The sequence below is a fragment of the Felis catus genome, chromosome A3 (genome assembly GCF_018350175.1).
Source record: "Felis catus isolate Fca126 chromosome A3, F.catus_Fca126_mat1.0, whole genome shotgun sequence".
Lineage (NCBI taxonomy): Eukaryota > Metazoa > Chordata > Mammalia > Carnivora > Felidae > Felis > Felis catus.
This window is the reverse complement of record NC_058370.1, coordinates 14,077,664-14,103,400: the sequence shown is the minus strand read 5'-3', so window position 1 is coordinate 14,103,400 and position 25,737 is coordinate 14,077,664. Positions and strand designations below refer to the sequence as shown.

Sequence of the window (25,737 nt, the reverse complement as noted above, 5' to 3'; positions counted from 1 at the left end):
TCAAGAAGAAATAGATGACCTAAACAGACCTATATTTTTAATAGACCTATATCTATTAAGTAAACTGAACTTTTATTAGAAATCTTCCCACAAAGAAATCACCAGGTCCTGATGGCCTCACTGATTAAATCTACCAAACATTTAAGTAAGAAATACCAATTATACACCAATTTTTTAAGACAATTGAAGAGGAAAGAATACTTTCTAACTTATTCTATGAGGTCAGCATTACCCTGATGCCAGAATTAGGCAAAGACATTATAAGAAAAGGCAACTATAGACCAATATCCCTCATAACAAAATTTCTAAACAAAATATTTAGCAAATCAAGTCCAACAATAAACAAAATAAGGATAATACATTATGACCAAGTGGGATTTATCCCAAGGATGTACAATTGGTTTAAAATTTGAAAATCAATATAATTTGCCATATTAACTAACTGGAAAGAAAAAAAAAGATATCTCAATAGATGCAGAGAAAGTATTTGACAAAGTTTATCATCTGTTTCTGATAAAATTCCAAATTAGGAGGAGAAGGGAACTTTCTTTATTAGAAAAAGACATGCTATGGACTGAACGTTTGTGTCCCCCTCCAGATTCATATGTTGAAGTCCTATTCCCCAAGGTGATGGTATTTGGAGGTGGGGATCTTTGGGAGGTAATTAGGTCATGAGGATGGAGCCCTCATGTGTGGGGTTAGCGCTATTATAAGAAAAGACACCCAGGACGCCTGGGTGGCTCAGTCAGTTAAGCGTACAACTTCAGCTCAGGTCATGATCTCAATGGTTCGTGAATTTGAGCCCCGCGTCGGGCTCTGAGCTGACAGCTCAGAGTCTGAAGCCTGCTTCAAATTCTGTGTCTCCCTCTCTCTCTGCCCCTCCCCTGCTCCCTGTCTGTCTCTATTTCTCTCAAAAATAAATAAACATTTGTTAAGAAGTTTAAAAAAAAAGAGACACAAGAAAGATAGCATCTCTCTTCTCCACCATATGTGGATACGGCAAGAAGGCAAGAAAACCAGAAAGAAGCTCTGACTAGGAACAAAATTGGCCAGTTCCTTGATCTTGGACTTCCCAGCCAACAGAAATGTGAGAAATAAATCTTTACTGTTTAAGCCATCCAGTCTGTGACATATTTGTCATAGCAGCCCAAACTGACTAAAGTAGGATAGCTGCAAAGAACCTACAACTACCCCCAAGATCAGAAACAAGACAAAGATGTCCACTCTTACCAATTCTATTCAGCATTGTACTAAAGATTCTAGCCAGTGCAATAAGTCAAGAAAAATAAATTAAAATCTCCATATTGGATATGAAGCAAAACTTCATAAAGGGAGAAGAAGTAAAATGACATGGTCACCTAAGTAAAAAATTGGATAGAATTTATTAAAAAGCTAGAACTAAAAAGTAAGTTTAGTGGGGCACCTGGGTGGCTCACTGGGTTGGTTAAGTGTCCAACTTTAAGTCAGGTCATGATCTCACTGTTTGTGGGTTTGAGCCCCACATCAAGCTCTGCCCTGTCAGTGTAAAGCCTGTTTGGGATTCTTTCTCTCCCTCTTGCTCTGCTTCTTCCTGACTTACTCTCTCTTTCTCTCTCTCTCAAAATAAATAAAAATTAAATTAAAATAATAAATTATTTTTAAAAATAAATAAAAAGTGAGTTTAGCAAAGTTTGACTACCAAGTGAACGTATGAACGTAAGTTCTATTTCTATATAGTGACAACAAACAGTGGGAAATAGAATAGTTCTACATGCCATTTACATACAGTGTTATCAAAAAATATGGAATGCTTGGGGATAAATCTGACAAAAGATATGTAAGAGTTGTACACTTAAAACTACAAAACTCTACTGAGAGAAGTTAAGACTTTAGTCAGTAGAAAGATACACCTTGTTCACAGCTCAGATTTAATATTGTTATGATGTCAGTTCTCCACAAATTGATCTATATATTTAACACAATCTCTGTCAACATCCCACTCGTTTCTAGAGATTGGCGAGCTGATTCTGAACTTCATATGGAAATACAAAGGACCTAGAATAGCCTCAACAGCTCTGATATAGAAGAACAAAGTTTGAAGGCTAACACTACCTGATTTTAAGACTCATTACAGAGCCACAGTAATCACAACATACGGTTTTGATAGACAAGTATATCAATGAACCAGAATAGAGATTGCAGAAATAAACCCACATGTATATGGACAAGTGATTTTTTTTGACAAAGTTTCAAAGACAATTCAGTGGAGAAAGGATAATCTTCTCAAAAAAAAGATTCTCTAACAACTGGATACCTATGTTCAGAAAAACTCAATCCATACCTCACATGACATTTAAAAAAAAGCTGTATATGGGGTGCCTGGGTGGCTCAGTTGGTTAAGCGTCTGACTTCAGCCAGGTCGTCATCTCATGGTTCATGAGTTCAAGTCCCGCATTGGACTCTGTGCTGATAGCTTGGAGCCTGGAGCCTGTTTCAGATTCTGTGTCTCCTTCTCTCTCTGCCCCTCCCCCATTCATGCTCTGTCTCTCTCTCAAAAAATAAATAAATGTTAAAAAAAATGTTTTTAAGTTGCGTAGAATAGACTATAGACCAGGGGCACCTGGGTGGCTCGGTCAGTTGAGTGTCTGGCTCTTGATTTAGGCTGAGGTCATGATCCGAGAGTTGTAGGATCGAGCCCTGTAGAGCCCTGTATCGCCCAGCATGCTCTCTCTCTGCCCCTCTTCCCAACTCATGTTATGTCTCTAAAATTAAAAATTAAAAAAAGAATAGATCATAGGCCTAAGTATAAAACCCTAAAACATCTATAGAAAACAGGAGAAAAATCTTTGTGACTTTGGGTGAGGCAAAGAGTTCTCATATATGACACCAAAAACATCCAAAAATGAGGTGGATATATATTGGACTTCATGAAAATTTAAAACTTCTGCTCTTTAAAAAACACTGTCAGGAGAATGAAAAGACAAACCACCGTTTGGGAAAAAAATAATTGCAAAGCATGTATCTGATAAAGTAAGTTGTATTAGAGTCCTCAAAAGAAACAACCAGTAGGAGAGAGACATAAGGAAATTTATTATAAGAAATAGCTCAGATCGGCAAATCCCATGATTTGCCTTCTGCCAGCTGGAGAACCAGGAAAGCCAGTAGTGCAATTCAGTCTGAGCAAAAAGGCCTGAGAACCAGGAGCCCTAGTGCCTGAGGCAGGAAAAGGTGGACATCCCAGCTCAAGAAGAGAGAGAATTTACCCTTCCTCTGCCTTTGTGTTCTGTTTGGGCCCCAGTGGAATGGGTGACCGCCCCCTCCCCCCACACTGGTGAAGGCAGATCTCTACTCAGTCTACTGACTCAAATGCTAGTCTCTTCTGGACACACCCTCCTTGACACACCCAGAAATAATGTTTTACCAGCTCTCTGGGCATCACTTAGCCCATCCACTCGACATACAAAATTAACCATCACATGTATGGATGCAGAATATATAAGGAATCCTCAAAACCGAAGGCTAAGAGAACAAACAACTCAATAATGAAATGGACCAAATGTTTGAGCAAATGCTTTACCAAAGAAGATACAGGGCTGGCAAAAAAAAAAAAAAAGTACACAATTACATAATTAAGAGGCTGATCGTTAGTCATTAGAGAGGTGCAAATCCACAAGGAGGGACCACTGGGTGCCCCTTGGAATGGCTGTAATCACCAAGACTGACCTTACCAAAGGGTGGCAAGGATGTGGAGGAACTAGAACTCTCTCACCTGCTGGTGGGAATGTGAAATGGCACAACCCCTTTGGAAAACAATTCAGCGGTTTCCTAAAAAGTCCGACACAGACTCACCATACAACCTCGTCGTCACGCTGGTAAAAAGAAAGCTTACGTCCGTACAGAGATCGACGTGTGAATGTTCATAGCAGCTCTGCTCCATCCCCAAACTAGAATCAACCCACATGTCCATCCACAAGTGACCAAAGTCCAAGCGTGATATATCTGTACAAGAGAATAATACTCAGCAACACCAAGGAATGAACTATCGGTATACATAACAACACGGATCGGATCGCAAGATGATTATTCTGGCTGAAAGAAACCAGGCAAAAAAAGAATATATACCGTGTGATTCCATTTGTTTAAAACTCCAGAAAAAGCAAACTAATTCCTAGTGAGACAAAGTGTATTGGTGGGTAGGAGGGAGAGGTCACAAAGAGATTAATAAGGAGCATCTTGGAGGTCCTGTAAAAGTGTGAGAAGGAAGAAAGGAAAAAAGTAAATGACTCCAAGGAAGGTTTACATAAATTGCTCTGACCGTGACCTTCAACCCTGACCCTTCATTCTCAAGAATGTAGAAAGTTGGGAAAGGGGCTGCTTCTTTGGGATCGGGGAAAGGGGTACTCCTAATACAGTGGCTTCCCCCACACCTTATTCAGACAGTTCTTAGATGCCTGGCATTTTCCCTCTTTTTAAATAATATCTGCCTGGATTTTGATGGGCTCAACAGGTGTTTTCTAAGCCCCCATAGCCTTAGAAGCACCAAGTGAATCCGGATAAACCTTATTTATGACTCGTAAGCACCTGTGAACTTATCTACTGCCTGTTCCCCACCCTCCCGAAGAAAGTCTGCTCGCTCGATATTCGGGAATCTCTAATGCTGTGTTCTGGAACTGTTGGGGAGTTGGAGGTGGCCCCACAGTCCTGACAACTCAAAACCAAACCTTTTCTGATCATGTCCTCAGTCTGCTAAGAAGTTTTATAAATATTAAATAAACCAAGTTCAGCCCCTTGGGTTTTGGAGGGAAATAGTCCTTCCAGGGTAGGAAAAAAAAAATCAGTCCATTGCCAAGTCTTTTTAGACAAAAGCATTTTCCTCCTAATGATCCAAGAACCGGCGATTATGGAAGGAGAGATGAGATCCACGGGATGCATCTGGGAACTAAAACAAGCAGCTGCACCCCGGTTCCCGCTTCTGTCCCTCTCGCCACGAGGGCTGGCCCGCCCACACTTTGGTTCTGCCTTTACCGCTGGTTTTGCAGGGTGACGCGGACTGACATCATCCCACTTTGTGAGTGAAATGAAGTCACTACGCTTTCATAAAAAGCCACGTATTTCAAACTCCTGTGCTTAACACACAGCCTGGATGCCGGCTTTGGGACCTGGGTCCCGGGAGGGTGTGCTGCTCACTCATGCGGGGCTGGCGGACAGGGGCCTGAGGGCGTGAGTGCGGCAGCCTCTCTGTGCAGAAGCACCACCTGAGTGGAAGCAGCAGGTGACTGCCCCCTGCCCTGCACCTCCTCACCGACCCCCGCATGTGTGTGGATGAAGCCAGAACTCGGTTCAGATCATTTCCTCACCGCCCTAAGTGCAGCCCCGTGTCGGGTGCTTTCGTGGATGTCCTCTCCCTAATTCTCAAATCCACAAACGTCTTGACAAGTGAAGCTTTAAAGGGCTTGCTTTTTTAAAAAAAATTTTATAGGTTTTTTTATTTATTTTGGAGAGAGAAACAGCGCAAGTGGGGGAGGGGCAGAGAGGGAGGGAGACACAGAATCCAGAGCAGGCTGCAGGCTCCGAGCTGTCAGCACAGAGCCCGACGCGGGGCTCGAACTCATGAACCGTGAGATCATGACCTGAGCCCAAGTCGGAAGCTTAACCCACTGAGCCGCCCAGGTGCCCCAGGGGCTTGCTTTTAATAGAGAATGGAGCAGGCCACGTAGGGAGAGCAGCAGCATAGAGCATGCTCCCCACACACCTCCCTTTCACCCCAAGTTGGGGGTGAGGGGGGTCTTCAAGATAGAAGAGTTTGCTGCCCTGCTCCACGCAGTTACTGACTTTCTTCCTTCTGTTCGTCTGGGGAGTCTCAGGCTTCGGGATAGAGAGAGTTGCAAACACTGTCAACACAGCTCCCCCAGTGGCCCACCCTCACTTCCCTAGATTCTGCTCAGGTGTCCCCTCATCCGCAAGGCCCTCCCTTGCGGCCCCATACCCGTTAGCGACCACCCAGCTCTCCCCGTCCCCAGCCCATTTGCTAATTCTCGGTAACACACGGCCCCACCTGGCATGCTATATACTCACTCACTTGTCTGTCTAATGCACCTCTCCTGTCTCTAGAAGCTGAGTGTTGTGAGAACCAGTACCTGGAACTCTGCCCACTCAGTGCATCTTCGCTCGATGAGTGAATGACTCTGAATAGGCAGCCTGAGGGCCCGTCATGAGCAGTTTCGAGTCCACAAGATCTTTGCCTTCTGTGCTGCCTTTGGGACCGACCACTGTTGGTTCTGGTGTGATACTTCCTGGGAGGTGACACTCAGCAAAGCTTCTGATGTGTCCACCCTTCCCTTTCCGACACCAGGCGAATACAACACACACAACGGACCTTCCACGCCGGCGAAGGAGGGAGACGCCGACAGGCCGCACCGGGCCTCCGACGGGAAGCTCCGAGGCCGGTCGAAGCGGAGCAGCGACCCCTCCCCAGCGGGGGACAGTGAGATCGAGGTAACTCCAGACTGCCTGTTTGACTTGGTGAATGTAATCTCCAGCCGTGGCCGGAACGAGAGGCTGGGGGGCAGAGTTGTGTCCACGCACACAGCGGGGCTCTGGGTTCACAAAGCTCAGTAACAGAACAGGACCCTTGAGGGGAAAGGAGAGAATTGCGGGGGCCGTCAGGAAGCGCTGTTGACTGTCCAGGCTAGGAAAAGTCACCCTGGGGATAGTAAACAACTCGGGTAGACAGCCCGCAGAATCACCTGGAGGCCTGTGAAAACCCAGCTTTCGGGGTCCCACCCGCAGTTTCCAATTTGGTAGACTGGGGGCGGGGCCTGAGAACTGGCATTTCCAGGGCATTCCCAGATGATGCTGATGCTACAGGTTGGGGAGCACACTCTGAGAGGCCCTGGTAAAGACACCAGCGGGCAGAGAACCTTCCCAGCTGGGTCAGAGGGTTCTTAGCCTCCTATGTATTACTGTCAGCTGGAGTGCTCTTTAAAATACAGGTGCCCTGGCCCCATCCCAGACTAATTAAATGTACATTGCAAGAGAGTTCTATTAGTTCCCCTCGTGGCTCTGATATGGCTTGAGGATTTACCTATCAGGAGACAGGAGGCTGGCTCAGCTTGCATCATTTCTACGATTCTGAGTTTCATAGAATGTTCTTGGAACCGTCATTCACAAGCTGCATCCCAGATCAATTAAATCCAATTCCCTGAGGGGCGCCTGGGTGGCGCAGTTGGTTGAGCGTCCGACTTCAGCCAGGTCACGATCTCGCGGTCCGTGAGTTCGAGCCCCGCGTCGGGCTCTGGGCTGATGGCTCAGAGCCTGGAGCCTGTTTCCGATTCTGTGTCTCCCTCTCTCTCTGCCCCTCGCCCGTTCATGCTCTCTCTCTGTCCCAAAAATAAATAAACGTTGAAAAAAAAAATTTAAATCCAATTCCCTGAGGGAGGGACCCAGGCATCGGTATTTTAAAGCTCCCCAGGTTATTTCCAGAGTGCAACCCCAGCTGGTCTAAGGGATGTGCCAGTCTTTAACAAAGCCAAGCATAGGATCGATCATTGGTCACCCACTGGCATTTTCCCAAACAAAAAAGAACAGCATACATGAGAGAAGGGAAAGGGTACTAGTGGGGACAGAGGAAAAACAGATGCCCAAAAAACAGATGGAAGCAACTGATAGATATCTAGGGAGACAAAAAAAAAAGACGGGCAGGTTCGTTGGTTTGTACTTTGCAAAAGGCAGAAATAATAGGAGGGCCGATCTATTGGCTTGAGTGTGCCGTGGGTGTATGGGTAGTATTGGCAGAGTCTGGGCCCGGGCCAAGAAATTGAAATGTACCATCATCCCATCTCCGTTCGTAATCCTGTACAATTCATGCAGCAGCCACAAGGCTCAGCCCACAAACTCAGATGTGCTGAGAAATACAATTTTCATCATCTCCTTAAAGTCATTGTGATTTTGACTCTGAGTCCCTATCCCATCAGGACGATAAGAAATGCAGTGTCATTTGGTGGGGGGCCTTCTACCTGGAATTGTATGAGAATCTCAGGGCTCAGGTGGTCTCAGAACAGAGTAAGATCCTGCAACGGCCAGGATTCGAGGTGATGGCTGCTTCCTTCCTCCTTGTCAGTACCTGCCGTGGCCCGTGAGAGCCCAGCCCTTCTCTGGCATGTCCATGCCATACATTGGGCGTTGAAATCCTCGTCGAGGACCGGAACCTTGGAGCATGAGATACAATCCTTTGGTTGCAAGCAACAGAAACCAGTTCTGGTTACTTAAGCAAATGCGAATTTACCGGGAGGGCACAACAACATGGAGGGGGGAAGTGATAAAACCGAGGTTGGAAACAGCTGTAACAAAGACCAAGGAATCTAGGGAACCTTCCGGGTGCCGGCCCCTGCTGGAGAGTAAACCACGTGCGATTCTAACGCCAGTTCACTCAATGTCTGATTCCAAGGAGACAGCCTCCACTGGCCTGACTCGGGTCTTGGGCTCACCCTTGATCGACAGCCTCACCAAGACAACAGAAAAGAAAACCAGGGTGCTCTTATCAGACAGGGACGGATGCTGGGGGCCCAAGCACAAATGGCCGCCACCAGGGGATTTGAGATGTAGCCAGCGTTCGCTGGTAGGGCTTGTTTATGGCCAGCGTCTGTTCCGGGTGTCCCAGAAGGTGCTGCGTATTTTGAATACCACTCTCGCCTCCTCCCCTTGGTCAGCCGCCTGAGGTATTCCACCGGCCACCCAGGCTGAGAACTTGACCCCCTGTGGACCCGCCACAGAGCAAGCGTTCCCACTGCTCATGGGACCACTCTTAGGCCAAGGGATTTGTTCTTGCTTTTCCTCTAATTCTTAGAGCCCTCTCCTTCCAACACCGAGGAGACTTTGCAGCATCCCCTCAGCAGGACTTAGGCCTTTGCAAAAGACCAGAAGAGAATTTGTGTGCCTCCGCTCGCCCTTCGGTTTCCTGCCTCCCATTTTCCCAAGGGTTTCCTACAGCTTCAAGTTGCGGGATCTGTGGAAATCACAGGGTGGCACACACACGAATGTCTTGTTGTTGTTGTTGTCGTTGTTTCTACTATTCGGTCACTTAACACGGCTTCTGCTCTTGGTGGGGGTGGAGAGACATTTTCCACTGAACTGAGAAGGCAGTGGGGGTGGCATGGAAGTCCGGGATTACGGGGCGACGTTTTTCTGGAAACAGCTGCTTCTCGATTCCAGAGGAAAGTACCACTGGGCGAGAGCCGTTGAAAAGGTGTGAGCTGTGTTTCACTTCTGTGCTTGATGTCAGCATGGAGGGTTAGCGCCACGTCGCACCTCCGAAGGCTTTGGCAGTTTTGCTAACGACTGACGCCCACGAGAGAGAAACGACGTGGGAGAAGTGGAAAGGAGGGAAATTCTGAGCGTATATTAGTTAAACTCCGCCGACCGCAGGTCAGCAGGATGCTGGAACCAGAAGGAAGACGGGGCAAGGAAGAGCGTGTGCGCCTTCTCTCCGCACGCACTACAGTGCAGGTGCCCGGATGCCCAACCGTAATGTCTTCAGCCCGCACGGGCGCTGGTTCCTGGGCTCTGCCCTCCTCCACCCTCCCTCTGTTTCTGTCTGAAACCAGGTCCTGGCAAAGTGTGGGGTGGTCTTTCCATCGCTCACCCCTCTCTGCCACGCTCCCTGCAGACTGGCCCTCCCTGCCCTTCGGATTGTGTGGCCTCCAGCAGCCACTCAAAGCTGGTGAATGCCTTTCTGGGTTCTGATTTCAAGTTTCCAAGGAAAAGCCTCTGGCCCAGTTGGGATTGGGGCTCTCCCTGGCCCAAACCAGGATGGGCTGGGGGGGAGGGTCACTGCAAAGCAGCCACCCGGAACTTACCCACCGAGGATCTAAGGCAGGGGAACAGAGTGGTAGGGAGGGGGGCAGACTTTCTTCTTCAGAGGCTATGTTGTAGATAAATGAATGGGGTCTGCATTCAGTTTGAAAATACGCACTGATTTTTTTTTTTAATTCCCTTACCAAAATCTCTCGGTTTAACTGATCCGACTAAGTTCATTTATTTATTTTTGAGAGAGAGAGAGAGAGAGAGAGAGAGAGCGAGCGAGCTTGCATAAGCAAGGGAGGGGCAGAGAGAGAGAGGAAGACACAGAATCTAAAAACAAGCTCCAGGCTCTGAGCTGTCAGCACAGAGCCTGACATGGGGCTCGAGCTCACTAACCATGAGATCATGACCTGAGCCAAAGTCAGACGTGTAACTAACCAGCCACAGTGGCTCCCGATCCAATTGAGTTCAGATAAATTAGGACTTAGCCATTGAAACCCAGAAGCCCTCCTTAAAAACAATAGTTTTCAAATCTCTTTTTTTTTACCATGACCCGTAATAAGAACTATACTTAACACTGTGACATACACACACATAAATGTAACTAGACCAAAAAACTCACAAAGTCACACTCAGATCTGCCAAGTGCCTTGAAAACCCTTGCACTAACTGACCTTTTCTTCCTAGAGACCACCCTTCTGTTAAAGGCATGGCGCATGCCCATGTTTAAATTAAGTACAGCCGTTCACCTCCAGAGAGGTTTCAAGGGTGGCCCATTCAAGATGGCAGACTGAGTAGGTGCATCGGGCCCCCGGCTACCAACACCAGCTACACACACAGTCAGTCAGGCCCTTTGCCCTTAAAGACCGTGATCCCCGGAAAGTGACGGAAAGCAACAGTGTGAACGATAAGGGCCAAAATAAGTTAATAGGATACATGACAGGTAATTTAAAAACCAGAAAAGAACTTTGGAAAACTCAGAGCAGTTTTCTTGTAAAGATCCAGGGAGCTCTTGCTTCTATAAAATACGCAGTGGGGGCTGTTCGGAAGGAAATACTCAGAGACAAAGAGTCATTGGAAATTTTTAAATGACAGAATCAGAAGTTTAATAGAAAGGTTGGAAGAAAACGTTTAAGAAATCTCCCAGAACACAGATCAAAAAGGCAAAATTCTAGAAAATATTTTTTCTTAAAGTATAAGCACTATCAATCAAAAAGGTCTAATTTGACTGTCTTCATGTAAAGAAATAAGATCAAAAATGCTTAGGTGCTGAACAGTATGAATGAAGAAAGACCATACCTAGGTTTATCCTCACGGAACTTGAGGACTGCATGTATAAAGAAAAGATCTTAAAATATCCCAGAGAAAGAGCCCAAATGTCCATCACTGATGAATGGATAAAGAAGATGTGGTTTATATATACAATGGAATACTACTTGGCAATGAGAAAGAATGAAATCCTGCCATTTGCAACAGCGTGGATGGTACCGGAAGGTATTATTGCAGAGTGAAATAAGTCAGTCAGAAAGACAGAGGTCATGTTTTCATTCATATGTGGAACTTGAGAAACTTAACAGAAGACCATGGGGGAAGGGAAGGGGAAAAAATTAGTTACAAACAGAGAGGGAGGGAGGCGAACCATAAGAGACTTTTAACTACAGAGAACAAACTGAGGGTGGACAGGGCAGGGGTGGGGGAGAGGGGAAAATGGGTGATGGGCATTGAGGAGGGCACTTGTTGGGACGAGCATTGGGTGTTGTATGTAAGCGATGAATCACGGGAATCTACCCCCAAAACCAAGAGCACGCTGTCCACACTGTGTGTTAGCCAACTTGACAATAAATGATACTAAAAATAAATAAATACAATAAAAGATGGACGAGGAAAAAAATAAAAATAAAATATCCACAAGAGTGAAAAAGCAAAACCTACGAAGGACTAAAGGTCCATGAAACATTACACTCCCCATCGGTCACACGGGACACTATGAGATAATGGAGGAATTCTTTCAAACATCCGGAGGACTTTATTTTCCAATTGGAATTCTGTACCCACAGGTGCCATAGAGCAAAATGAAGATAGATCAGAAAGGTAGGAATTCAGCACGGTTACTTTCCAGACACCCTTTCACAAGAAGCAGCTTCAGGATATACTCAAGCAAAACAAGGAAGAAAACCAAGAGAGACCTGGGTTCCAGGAAACAGTCGATCTCGTCCGGAAATGCAGTATAAGGAAGTCTCAGGATGCTACCTATGCAGCAAGCCTGAAGATGACCCAGGCCACATTGGAGCATTCTGTCACTGAGGATGAACCTCTTTGCTACAGCGGGTGTGGCCGAATTTGAGACTCTAACGAAAGCACGTCATTGGAAATGAGACAAAAATTAAAGCAGTTCATAAACTCCTGCAAAAACAAAACGTTATTCCAGGCAGGCACGGTTCCTCTGTAGAACAAACTGGGATATGCCGTGGTTTTTAATCGGGAAGGAGCACAGGGAAGGACATGACCTTCGTGGTAGAAACAGTCTCCTGAAAGTGGCTCTGGGGTTAAGACGTTGGACACACAGAGAAGGAGGTGAATCCCAACATGGTACTTGGCTCTACAGGTGATGAGAGGTGCGCATGCCCTTCACTGTTTACCAACCTTGAAAATCAACGTAGAAACAGAGCACAGAAGATCAAAGTACCTCTATGAAACCAAGCACACGAATCGGTTTATCCACGGTGGGAGTGCAAAAGTAAGCCTAACGCCGCTAAATGACGCAGAGGGGAGGAGGTGGGGGAAAGGGCGAGAACACGACAACCGCCTTCCATGTGGGATTTACTGCGTCAGCCCGGGAGAGTGTCCAACGCGGATGGTCTTAGAAGTCGAGGGGCTCACCTACGTGAAAAGCGTAAAGTCCTGGAGAAATGCGGGAGATCGCCATAAGCTAAACCCTCATCTTTCACATTACTGAGTCAAGAGCTGTTGTCTCAAGTCGGCCGATCAGTAAGTAAAAAGGCATAAGTACGTTACTTAGAGTTACGGAGGTGATCGCCAGAACTGCTAAAAGCAGGAGTGTTTAGAAGTGGTCGGGCTTAGGGTGAGCGGGTGAATGTAAAATGGTAGTACTTCGTTTTTTCAAATGAGTTATATGATTTTTATTGTTGCTTTTGGACTGAGCTCCTCCACTTTTGAGCTTCTATGTGGAAGGCAGGAACAGGCTTCTTGGTTCTGGGGTTTGATAGGAGCCCAAAATTGTCCCTCAGAATACACTTCACACGGCTGAAGTTGGATGGGGACCCAGTGACACATCGGTGAGTCACATGGTTTATAACTTAAAGATAATGGTTTTCAAGATTTCTTTCTCCTGCCAGGGAATTGATTTCTGCAGACATTAAGTCAGATGCAAGCAAATCCATTTGTCTTCCTCTTTTTCATCACAGCGTGTGTTCGTGTGGGATTTGGATGAAACGATAATTATCTTTCACTCCTTACTCACCGGGACTTTTGCATCCAGATACGGGAAGGTAAGAATCCATGTTGTGTCTTCTCTCTCTGTTTCTTTTTTTTTTTTTTTCCCCAACATGACAGTCTGTCCAGCTGGTTTGTTCTGGGAATTGTGGGGGCAGTTTATGAGGCGGCTTCTCCAACAAAAGCTACCCCTCTGGGTCAGTCTGGGTTTGAGAGCTCCTATGGAATTTTCCCTCGACATGTGAAAATTTAATTAGCTTCCCCTTCTGTCGTCCCCCATGCCTTTCTTCCAACCCACGAAGCGTTCAGCATCCACTTGATCGGATATAAGCTCTTAGTCTGATACACCGCAGCCAAAAACAGTAATTTTAGCTAAAAAACGAGGCAAAGTGTTTTCCTTGTTCCCTGTTGTTTATCTTAGCGTCTCCGGCAGATGAATTTCATCTTCCTTCCGTGTTTCTGAGACGAGGGGCAGGCGTTTTGTCAGCCCCGGCGTGGACCTTCACGACAGCTTGGCCAATCTGTCACCGACAGATTATGTCGGGGAACCATCCGGTTAGAACTCTGGGGGGCGCCTGGGTGGCGCAGTCGGTTAAGCGTCCGACTTCAGCCAGGTCACGATCTCGCGGTCCGTGGGTTCGAGCCCCGCGTCAGGCTCTGAGCTGATGGCTCGGAGCCTGGAGCATGCTTCTGATTCTGTGTCTCCCTCTCTCTCTGCCCCTCCCCCGTTCATGCTGTGTCTCTCTCTGTCCCAAAAATAAATAAACGTTGGAAAAAAAAGAACTCTGGGCAGATGCTATGGGCTGATCGGTGGTGAATGGGAGAAACCCGGAAACCACCTTCATAATGCAAAAACGAACCCAGCTGCTAAGACCCAAACCCTGCCGATTCTGTGCATCCGTCCTGCGGGCTTCCCGGCAAACCACATGTGGATGCCGTCTCTCCGGGGAGGCCGGTTGGGTGGGGCGGGGGGTTGGGTGGAGGGACAGGGATTCCGAGAACAGGCAAAAGCTATCATCTCATCTGAGGTGAGCAACCTGCTGGCAGCTGCGTCCACGCACGGGTAGGAACCGTGAGACTCTCCAGCGCCTGGAAAATATTTCTGTTTCTGTTTAGAGGCCAGAAATATGATTTGACATCACCTCATGGCTTTTCCAGCTGCTCGTGTTTTTTATGGGGCTTATAACAAGCTGGATGTGTAATTAGCAAGATAGATTTATCATCTGCCATTGTGTTGTAAAGAATATAAAAATGGTGTTGGTGGTGCAGAAATCTCTTGCCACGTAGGAATGCCGTTAATACGTCTAGCAGGGCCTGCGGGAAATCCGGCGTGCGTTCTTGGACAGAGCACGGCTTAGGCAGAGGGTGGCGGAGTCGAGAACTGCCGAAAGGACCCCAGACCGGACTGGCAGGCGTTGCAAAAAGTTGAGCCGTCCCGCAGGGGCTATCGTAGCGGGTTACCCGCTAGGTCTGGGCGTTTTAGGGTTTTCCGAGCCACCCCGGTAAAGTCACTGCCCCCTGAAAGGCTTGCCTTCACTCGTCTTGCCCTTAGAGACGGCCCCCTGTCAAGTTCTGCGGCTGCAGGTAACGGTTGGGTTCTCGCGGGTTGTGTAGGGCTTTGTCATCATGGGGATGGTTTTTGTGTCCGTGTCTCGCCACCGTTCCTGAAACCACACTGTGGGCGTCCTCGAGACCAGGGCAGAGCCCAGAGCCCGTGCCACCTTGTCATCCCTCACTGCCAGCTGCCTCTCTCCAGCCGTACCGCCTCAGCCCAGCCACGTTCACGTCCAGCTGTGGTGCTTGTCCTTTATAGCCGCCTGTAGAGGGACCATCCTACAATACAAACCTGGTCGTGTCCCATCCCTCCCAAGGCGGTTCGTGAGCGGGCTCCTGCCCCCCTCTGCAGCCCTGTTTCCTGCCTCTCATCCTAAAGTGCTTTCTGTCCTCAAACCAGCCACCTACCCTCCCATCTCTGCTGGGTTTCTCCCAGGAAGGGCCGGATGCGGAGTGGAAAAGGGAGATGGGAAGGAAAGGCAGCCCATACGAGTTACCGCTGCAGGTGACCGGGGCTCAGTCCCACCGGGGACCCCTGGGAGACTCTGTAGAACACACCTCCGAGCTGACCCGCCAGGAGTGAGGGTGCTGGGATGTTTCTCTGCCACTTCCCTTCCATCATAGCTTAAGGGCTTCCCTAGGGGATTACCTCCCTGCACTTCCGGCCTGCCCCTGAGAAAGCCCTCCAGCAGGGAACCTCGAGACTAACAGTTGAAAGCCTCTGCACCGACAGGAACGGCAACAGCTGAGAGGATGTGGGGAAGGAGCACCCTGGAAGCCTCTGGTATACTCTGGAATGTTCTAGCATGTTGTGTTACTAGCATAACTCTTACTTGTCTTTCAGTTCTCATTTTATTTTATTTTTTAGTGTTTATTTATTTTTGAGAGAGAGACAGAGCGTGAGCAGCGGAGAGGTAGAGAGAGAGGGAGACAGAATCCGAAGCAGGCTCCAGGCACAGAGCCCAATGCGGGGCTCGAACTCCGACAGTGAGATCATGACCTGAGCCGAAGTCGGACGCTTAACCGACTGAGCCACCCAGGCGCCCCAGTTCTCACTTTAAATGTAGCTTCCTTCGAGAGGAGTTCGCTAACCTTTATCTAAAGCACAGCTCTCCCCATAACTGTGTTTTTCATCTATAATTATGCACTCACTGTGTGTCTCCCTTCTAGGCTATATGTACCACGAGGGCAGGGCCCATGAACATTTTTTTACCCACTCAGCCAAACGATGCACGGGCCAGAATTGCTCAATAAATATTTGTTGCATGATTAAGTCAGGACGATCCTCTAGAAAAGCTACATGATGACAGGCACTTTTTTTTTTTTCTTTTTTTGCCTGTTTGGTTCATCGCTTTATCCCCAGCGCGTAGAACGGTGCCCCCGCTTAGAAGGCATCACATAAATATTTGTGGAAGGAAGGAAGGAAGGAAAATGGTATCCAAACAAAAAACGCCTAGCTGGTGGCCGCTGACCAAATTCAGCCTGCGGACATTTTTGTTTGGCCCCTAGAGTGTTTGAAAAAATGTGAATTTGTTGCCAACACTTAAAAATCAGGAGAGATTTCCAACTCTTCTTGAAAAATTAGAGAATCTGGCAATCCTGCATTTTCGTGTGGCAGCCATCGATGGGAGCTGAGTAGCGACTGGCCTCTTGGGGGGGGTGCCCTGTGCAGCCCACCCCACAGGCCCCCTTGGCCTGTTTAACCCACTTATGGGACCCTCCTTGGCCCCACTGGCCTCTGACTTCAGCGTCTATCCTAGAATTTCAGAACCACAGAAGGTCGGAGTTGGAGGGACCTAGGAGACCAACATGGCCGGTTACTCTCCGTAGTACAGAAGGAGAGACTGAGGCCCAGAGAGAGTGAGAGTCATTTTTCAGGCTCACTTGTCTGCCTCTGTGCCCCCAGGATGTCCAGGGGAAACAGATGAGAAGCTCTTGGAGCATCCAAGTCCCCTGTGCCACGTTCACTCCTGTTCTAGAATTCACCCCACCCTCCCCCCCGCCGCTCTCCCCTAGATGAGGAGTACTTTTTTTTTAATTTGCTAAATCCAGCCACTCCAAGAGGGACCCAAAGTGACCGTGGCTTAAACAAGATGGTTGACTTCGTCCAGCTAGCAGTCCAGGTGTAAGCAGTTCAAGCCAGTAAGACTCCTACACGGCACCACGCACGGAGGCCCCCTTTGTTCTCTGCCTTCCCTAGAAGTTGCCCTCATTGGCAAAATAAAACACAGCTCGCCCCCTGTGTGTACATCCCAGCCAGCGAGAAGGGGGAACAGGAAAAGGAGAATTTACCCCTCTTTATCTTATTTTTCCCCTTCTCTGTTAAGGGCCAGACTCGGAATGTGTGCCTGTCATTTCTTTTCACGTTCTGTTGGCTGGAACTTGATCACGTGGCCACATATAGCTGCAAGGGAGTCTGGGAGATGTAGTCTTGTCACATGCACCATTCAAGTTCAGGGATTCTGTTATTCTGAGAGGGAGAGAGGAAGAGTGGATACTGGAGGAGAGCTAGCGTTTCCTAGCACGGAGCACCATGTAATAAGAGGAAGAACGATGAAAGGGAAAAATGTTGAGGAAAAAGAACCTAGAGGGCAACTGTATCTGTAGCTCCAAAGAGAGATCTGGGCTACAGCAATAAACTTGGAAGTGAGAGAAGTGTAGAGGACCCTAGAGGAACAGAAGTATGAACCGCATTTTGCAGACAGAGTAACTAAGGCACAGGGAGGTTGTGGAGTCAAGGTATTCATAATAGAAACAAAATACGTAGCCTTGACTTTTGGCCCACGACTCTTTCTCTCTGTGCTTTTCCAGAAGCTACAGCTACGTGGAACTCATTACTAACAGCTGGTGGCAAAGCAGGACTCAGTTTGAAGCACTTTGTAGAGCGTTTAAGCTACAAAGGGAATTTATTGGATCGCAGTAATTGAAAAACTCAGAGGGACTTGGAATTCAGGTTGGGCTGGATCCAGGAGCACAAGCAGCATTCTCGAGGCTTGGTCTTTCTGCATCCCTCAGCCGACTTCCTCCATACAGCGACTCTCTGTCAGCAATCCCATCTAAAAAAGGAGACCTACTTCCCAAATTCCAGCACAACTCTCGGGCTTGAATCTCATCGGCCTAACCTCTGGGGCTCTGATTCGCCAGCCTAGATCAAGCCCCAGCCTAGATCAAGAGCCCACGGCCAGAGAGGGTGGAGGAGCGGGTCAGCTCCATCCCAGCCGAATGGATGGAGTGGGAGAGGGACGCTTCCCAAAGGGAGACTGAAGTGCTCTTTCCAGAGAGGGTGAGGACAGGTACAGGCCAAGACACCTTGTACATCCGTGCCAAGGACCAGCAGCTCCCTGCTTGTGGCCGTGACACTGAGCACTGTACAGGAAGCAGAAACCATGCCAGTTGTGGTCCCAGCCAAAGGGGTAACTTGCTGTTTACGTAGGGAAATAAGGGCAACAGAGCTCAAATGATTAAGGCCTGACTCAAAACAGAGCGTTTGAATTTTCAGACAGAAACTGGGCTCTCTTCCTGTTCCCAATCAGAGGCATGTGCTGCTCGAGGCTGTCGTCTGTCCACTTCCTTTCCATCTCTTCATACCCAGTGCTCAGTGCCAGAGCGTCCCTTTGGCAGAGCACCTCCCCCCACCTTGTGGAGCCATTAGAAATTCCCTAGAGAGCTGGAGCAGCCGCAGTTGCTGCCTCTCCCCTCACCTCTCCTCCTCCCACCGCTCCCGTGAGGCCCCGAACTTTTTTTCCCAGCCCGGATTAGGCAGATGCAAGGTGTTCGGGAGCCTTTCTTTGCCTGTGGCCAGGAAGGGACTCTTAAGGGGGATTAATCCGCGTGGGTCGCCCCGGTCTCTTCCTTTTGTGCCTTGCCTTCGAGACAGCTCAGTACTGATGGGAAACTCAACTCCAGGACCAGTTGTGTGTGCTTTTTAATAACAGCTTTCTTGGGGCGCCTGGGTGGCTCAGTCGGTTGAGCGGCCGACTTCGGCTCAGGTCACGATCTCACGGTCCGTGAGTTCGAGCCCCGCGTCGGGCTCTGGGCTGACAGCTCAGAGCCTGGATCCTGTTTCGGATTCTGTGTCTCCTTCTCTCTCTGCCCCTCCCCCGTTCATGCTCTGTCTCTCCCTGTCTCAAAAATAAATAAAAAACGTTTAAAAAAATATAATAATAATAATAATAATAATAATAACAGCTTTCTTGAGATATAATGCACACGTCCTGGCGAGGGGTCTCCACTCTCTGAAAACACAATTCAGTGGTTTTTAGCATGTCAGTTGCACAACCATCAGCAGCGTGTAATTGTGGGACATTTTCATCACCCCAAAGAGAAATCCGTGCTCCTCAGCAGGTACTCCCTATTCCCCCACCTCCCCCCACCTCCGCCCCGTCCCTGGCAACCACTAATCTACTTTTTGTCTCCATAGATTTGTCCCGTCTAAACATTTCTTAGGGAAAAAAAAAAAAATCATCGCGTGTGGTCTTTTGCGGCTGGCTTCCTTGACTTAGCATCGTGTGTTCTCGATCCATCCCGGTTACTGCGTGTACCAGTTCTCCATTCCTTTTCGTTGCCGGGGGATTCTCCATGGTATGGGATGTGCCACTCTTTGTCCGTTCGTGCGTTGACAGACGGCTGGGCTCGGGGCTGGTGTGAATAACGCCACTGTGACCATTTGGGCGTGAGATGTTGCACAGACAGGGGTTTGCAGTTCTCTTAGGTGCGTGCCTGGGAATGGTAACTCCGGGTTGAACATCGTGAGGAACTGCCAGGCGCTCCTCCGGAGCGGTCACTCCATCTTATGGTCCCCTAAGCAGCGTGTAGGGTTCCAATCTCTCCACCTCGTCCCCGACACTCGTTAGTGTCTTGGTGGTTATGTAGTTTTCCCAGTGGGGGTGAAGTGGGATGTTACGGTGGTTTTGATTGGCATGTCCCTGATGACTAATGACGTTGACTGCTGACTAAGGGTGTTTTCATGTACTGCTTGGCCATTGGTGACATCTTCTTGAGAAGTTCAGATCCTTCGCCCGTTTCTTCATCGGTTGATGCGACTTTTTATCGTAGACTTCCGAGAGCTCTTTATATATGCTGGGTATATATGTGATTTGCAGTGTTTTGCAATGGCAGATATGTGAGTTGAAAATACCTTTTTTTTCCCCGCTTGGGTTTTTTCCCTTGGTTGATGGTGTTCTTTGAGGGTATATGAAGCATTTCAGAGGAGAGGGATTGTAATTAAATTTGAGAAAAGGCAGCCAGAGAAGGAGGCCTCATGGAGAAGCTGAATGTCGAATAGACTTAAAGGAACAGATGGATATGTGGTAAAAGAGCAGTGGAACGGCAAGTGCAAAGGCCCTGCGGCAGAAGTTTGCCTGGTGGATTTTAGGGACAACCAGGAAGCTAACATGGTTGGAGTAGAGCAAGCAAGGGGGAGGGTAATAACTCACCGGGCTTTTGCTCTAAAGTGGGAGCCATAGAAGCTTGGACCAGAGAGAGGACAGGGTCTGAGTTATATTTCTAAAGAATCCCTCTGGCTGTCCCCCTGGGGAGGGTAGACCACAGGGGAGCAACACAGGAAGCAGGGAGACCAGTGCGCAGGCTACTGCAAGAGTCCAGCTGAAAGATGCCGGCTGTTTGGACCAGAGGAGTAGGGGTGGAGTGAGGGGAGTCTGGATATATGTAGAGGGCAGAACCAACTGCAAATAAAGAATGCAGCACGGCTCCTTCTTCTCCAACGTTGGGCTGTAGAGGGGTCCTCATTTCTGGCCCTGACCTGTCCACCCCCTATTGCCAACTAGCAAATTCCTCTTGAACAAATTCTGTTTTTTTTGCACAGTTTGCCATACGCCGAGCGCTCTGCTGTGAACCCTCTTGTTTTAGAAGTTGGGCCTCACACGCAGATGTTGAGTTATTCGTGTTCTGTGGGCACACGAAGCCCCTCTCTTGTTTCACGGAGGTACGATGTGTGTTTCCTTTTATTTTTTTTTTTAACGTTTATTTATGTTTGAGACAGAGAGAGACACAGCATGAGCAGGGAAGGGGCAGAGAGAGAGGGAGACACAGAATCCGAAACAGGCTCCAGGCTCTGAGCCGTCAGCACAGAGCCCGACGCGGGGCTCGAACCCACGGACCGCGAGATCATGACCTGAGCCGAAGTCAGCCGCTTAACCGACTGAGCCACCCAGGCCCCCCGTGTGTTTCCTTTTAGACCCACCTGGATCTTCCTCCTCCCCTCTCCCCATAGTTCACTGTTGTCGATTCTGGTTTCCTGGAAAATACGTACTGCTTGTTTCTGTACATTTAGGGCATGTATGTAAACGGCCGTATTTAAATACCCCACGCTTCTCACTCGTCTCCCTCTGCTCTGTGGTTTTTTGATCCTTCCACGAAGCCGTACATCCAGTCCTAGGGTTCTGACTCCGCGGTTCTCAACTGGAGGTGACTTGGCCGCCAGGCGACATCCGGCACTGCCATAACCAACATCCCGCAGTGCCCAGGATGCCCCCATGCCAGGGACTTACCTGACTCCAGGCGTCCGTAGTGCTGCGGTTGAGAAACCCTGCAAATAACCGACACCCTGAATTCCACGCTTACCTCCTCCCCTCCCCCACGAGGAGGACAGCCAGGCTCCCCCAGCCCCCCACCCGCACGGACAATGCTGTGACAAGCACCCTTGAGGGCCTGCTGGAGCTTTACACGTTCTCTCTGGCGGAATCCCCACCACAAGCCTGTAAGGCATGGCGGCTCCTATTATAGTCATTTCTGGAGAAACTGAGGCTTTGAGAGGTGGCCTGACTGGAGTCGCAGTCACCCAGCTCGGAAGGGACAGAAGCCAGGACCTGCTTTTAGCCATGCACCTAAACTGCGTCCCCCGGGGTCCATGTGAATGTTCTCAGGCCGCTGGAGTGAACGCTTCTGCTTGACTGTGAGCTGCAACCGGGCATATCTGCTGACAAAGGTTTGTTGAATAAACAAATAAGTAAATAGCTTGCGGGCAGGGAGTTCTAAGTGCGTGTGATTTGCAGTCACTGCAGAAATGAGACTCCAGGGTGCCTGCCCCCTAGGGAACCGAGAGCCCCACGCGTGACAAGAGGGGGGGTTTATCAGCATCTGCCCAGAGCCAAGATGATGGGTGGAGTATTGAGCAAGTGGCCCCTCTAGGGCAGGCTTGGGGCCAGGGACAGTCTGGCAGGTGGGGGACCTGGGATGAAGCCCAGTGGCCCTTGATGCCTCTGCTGCCTGGGCACAGTCCCATCCAGGTTTTCCCTCCACATCATCCCTTTAAAGGGCCGTGTCCCGCTGGGTCTGAAGAGATTCGAGGTTGCAGATGGGCAAGGCAGGGCCAAATGTGGCCTAAAGACAGGCACACTCTGGCCCCCCCGGCATGTCTTTAAGTTCTCAACTCATTGCCAGTATTTTGAAATCTGGATAGTTTTCGTGAAAATCTGGATGTCTCGCGTGTCAGTTAAGCGCCGGACTTCAACTCGGGTCATGATCTCACAGTCTGAGAGTTTGAGCCCCGCGTCGGGCTCTGTGCTGTCGGCACGGAGCCCGCGTCGGATCCTCTGTCCCCCACCCTCCTCTCTGCCTCTCCCCGGCCTGCGTGCTCTCTCTCGCTCTCTCTGTCTCAAAAATAAACATTAAAGAAAAAAATACTTTTAAAAATCTAGATGTCTCACTTCCCTTGAAAACTGGGGCGTCCTGGCAACACGAGACCTGAGTTTTCAGAGAGTGGAGACCCCTCGCCAGGACGTGTGCACCTCGGCACCCCCCACGGGGTGGGGCCTTCCACGTGCGGCCGGACGGCGGGCTGTGCAGCGCTTCCTCTGTCCCCGGAGGCATTTACATTTGTGAGCCACCAACGCCAGGTTGTGCCCAGGGTGTGCGGGACGTGTGAGGGCAGAGATGGCCGGTCCCTGGCTCCCTCCGGCCGACCTCCAAGCTTCGTCGAGGCGTCCCAAACTGTGCCTTTAGCACCCTGTCTCAGAGACGCAGGCTGTCCCCTTCCCCGTGACCGTCCGTCTAGGGAATCTCCTGTGGCCGGGAGCTCCGCTCGCTCCGTGTAGTTCAAGCCCCTCCCACGGGCACCACCAACCCCCTCTTCCAGCAGCTGGAAGGGAAGCAGGGCCCCGCACCCAGCGTCCGCTCTCAGACCTTCCTGATGAGGTCTGAGCACCCTCCCGATGGCTCATAGCACCACGGGGCTTGCCATCGGGACGCCAAAGAGGCTCATTTCTCACTGGGATTGCTTGGTGATGGAATCGCATCACTTCACCATTAGTAAGTGGCCAGGACGGAATTTTCATTAGAGCGGCGCTGTTAACGCCCCACCCTTGGCCCCCGCAGCCCTCCCCGTTCCTGTGGGCATGATGGCCTCCCCCTGCAAGTAGCTGTGACACTCTAGGGGTGTTCTTCACCGTCCCCCAGATGTCCCCACCCTCGTGGACTCGTGGACTTCCTTCCCCTGACCCCACTTGCCTCCCGGGCCACCAGAACTTCCCAGCGGCCCCTCCCAGATAAACTGCTCGCACCTGAATCCTAGACTCAGGGTCTGCTTCTGGGGAGACCCAAACTGAGACACGGAGGGGGGTCTGAATGTTCAGACTTCTTCACGATCGGTTCTTACAGGAACGGCCACTCCTCATTGCCAGAACCCCGTTGCCACGAGCGTAAGCCCTCTTGGCGACTGAAGCGTGGTCCAGGGACCGGCATCGCCGGGGAGCTCTTAGACATTCAGGGCCTCGGGTCCCAGATGGACCAGAAAGGACATTTAAACTTGACTCCCAAGTGATTCCTTCACACATTAGTGAAGCAAGATGTAAGCCATGAACTCACTTGGTGACGACTTCTCTGGTGGATCCAGCCAGCCCACCGGCCTCTCTGTACGTCTGGAAGAGGCTGGGCAGAGCGGGCCCGGCCAGACCTTGACTCCCCGCACGTTCCCTCCCATGGCTCCCCTGTCCCCTCCGACCAGCCGCGGTCCTCCCCCCACTCCTCAGCGGGTGTTATTACGTGATTCCGGCCCGGATTCCGGAATGCAATACCCAGCGCAGTGCCATCGGGATTCAATCAGATCCAGTTGGCGATACACGGCTTAGCCTGTCCGTTACTGCTTTACAAACTGAGAAGAAATAAAAAACCCCGGTTTTATGACCCAGCAGTTAAAAACTATTTGTAGAAGTTGCTACGGTTCAAATCAAAAGGGCCCTCCCTGGAGGACTATTAGTTAATTCAGAGGACCACGGATTCTTTCCTTTTCTTTCTTTTTGCCCCATCTACCTTGAGATGTAGCTCTAATTCACCTCTGCCGCTCAGACATCTAGAGCTTTCTATCCTTTGACAAACACAAGCCAAAGTGCTTAAGGACATCTGTTTATTTTATTTCTTTAATGAGAAAACCTTCCAATTTCTCCGGGCTCAGCTGTGTTTATTTACACTGTGTTAGCCATGTGAGGCCAGCACCTTGGAAGTTTAAAGGCCTGGCGGGGCCCTCGCAGCGGCCTCCAGCTCTGGAATGGAGTCAGCCCTGCCCAAGGAAAACAGAGTCCTTGGAACTCTATAAAATGGATTTTCAAAATAAATACTGCCTAATTCACTCGGTAGATGTGGATTAAGTCAAGATGAATATAATTTGGAAAGGATTTTCTGAGGAAGTCGGAGATTTCTTTCCCCCACTGGGGGTTAAACCTTGTATTTAAATCTTTGTTTTTCCCCCTCCAGCTCTCTTTTCAGTGAAGGGAAAGGTATTTCATCTTTGTGGCTAATAAAGAAATGAGGACTTTGATTGGCCTTCTCGAGCGGTGATTATTTTCTCGGTAGGACGAGGGACGGGGACTCAGTTAGCTGCTCCCGTCCATCCAGAAGGGGGTGGGTGAGGAAGAGGCTGGAAATGCTTTGAAAGGTGTCCTAGAGGTGAATGACAGTTGGGGGGGCCGTGGGCAGGGGATGGTACCCTTTGTAGATTTAATCCCCTGTAATAGTGCTTCCCTGAGCCAGCGTGCCTCCCTGCCAAGTGCCTTATGTATTTTAGAGCATTAAAGGATTATTTCCAACATAAAATATATTTTAGAGATGGTTTGGGGTTGTCAGAAAAGTGCTCATTAGCAGAGACTGTCTTTGAAGCCCTGTGCTCTCTGCTGCTTGGAAAGAGACCATTCCCTCACAGAGTCAACTGAGGCTGAGGGTTCTCGAGCCGGTTAAGACCCCCGATTTTCCGCCCACCAGATTTAACAAACGCCGACCGCTTCCCAAGACTTCTTTTGCCAACTTTTCCCCCGGCCCCCGGCTTCTTTAGTTCTACCCTTCAGTGAATGCTGATGGGGATCTGGGGGGGGGGGGGGGGGGGCGGGGAAAAAAAAAGTAATAATAATAAAAGGGATTTAAATCTCCTATGCAAAACCGACAACAGATTGTCGGTTGGGTTCAAGCAAGACACTCTTTGTCTTCTGTAAATATAGGGTTTGGTGCTCACAATGATAAGGAGTGAAAAAAAATCCTAGGCACCCTGCAAGCCGAAATAATGGGACCAATTTTCCCTTATGCTTAACTAGCAGGTTGGGAGGCTGCCTCCCCCATCGCCCCACCTGCACTTTTTACGGTACTAATTCCCCAACAATAGGGCTCTTGAGCTGTCCAAGGAGCGCTGGGATTCCCGTGGGCCTTCGGCAATGAGGGTGTCACACGGGGGGACGGCAGGAAGGTGTCAGCTTGGTTAGATGGGGGGTTGACTTTGACGGGGCCTTAGGAGGTTCCCACTGCCACACCTGCTCCCCCGCCACTTCCTCTGTGAATTAAGGAACTCGTAGGTCCTCCTGATAGCAGAGGGGGAAAGCTCTGACCCAAGTCCCCCCACGGGGCCTAGTTCAAAGTAGAAATATGCGGCTTGAGAATCTCTTTGGAGATGCCCGTCAACGGACAAAGGGATAAACACGTAGTCGGATGTTCGTACAGTGGAATATTTTTCAG

General features: G+C 49.3%; 1 protein-coding gene across 4 annotated transcripts in view; it reads left to right on the top strand.

Moving 5' to 3' along the window:
• EYA2 (EYA transcriptional coactivator and phosphatase 2) overlaps window positions 1-25,737 on the top strand; it is a 266,177-nt gene that overhangs the window by 172,364 nt on the left and 68,076 nt on the right. For all 4 annotated transcript variants that reach the window (XM_023251154.2, XM_023251153.2, XM_023251155.2 and 1 more), the window contains 2 exons: window positions 6,332-6,474; window positions 13,203-13,286. In XM_023251154.2, coding sequence (XP_023106922.1) covers window positions 6,332-6,474; window positions 13,203-13,286 — 227 coding nt within the window. The remainder of the gene's footprint in view (window positions 1-6,331; window positions 6,475-13,202; window positions 13,287-25,737) is intronic.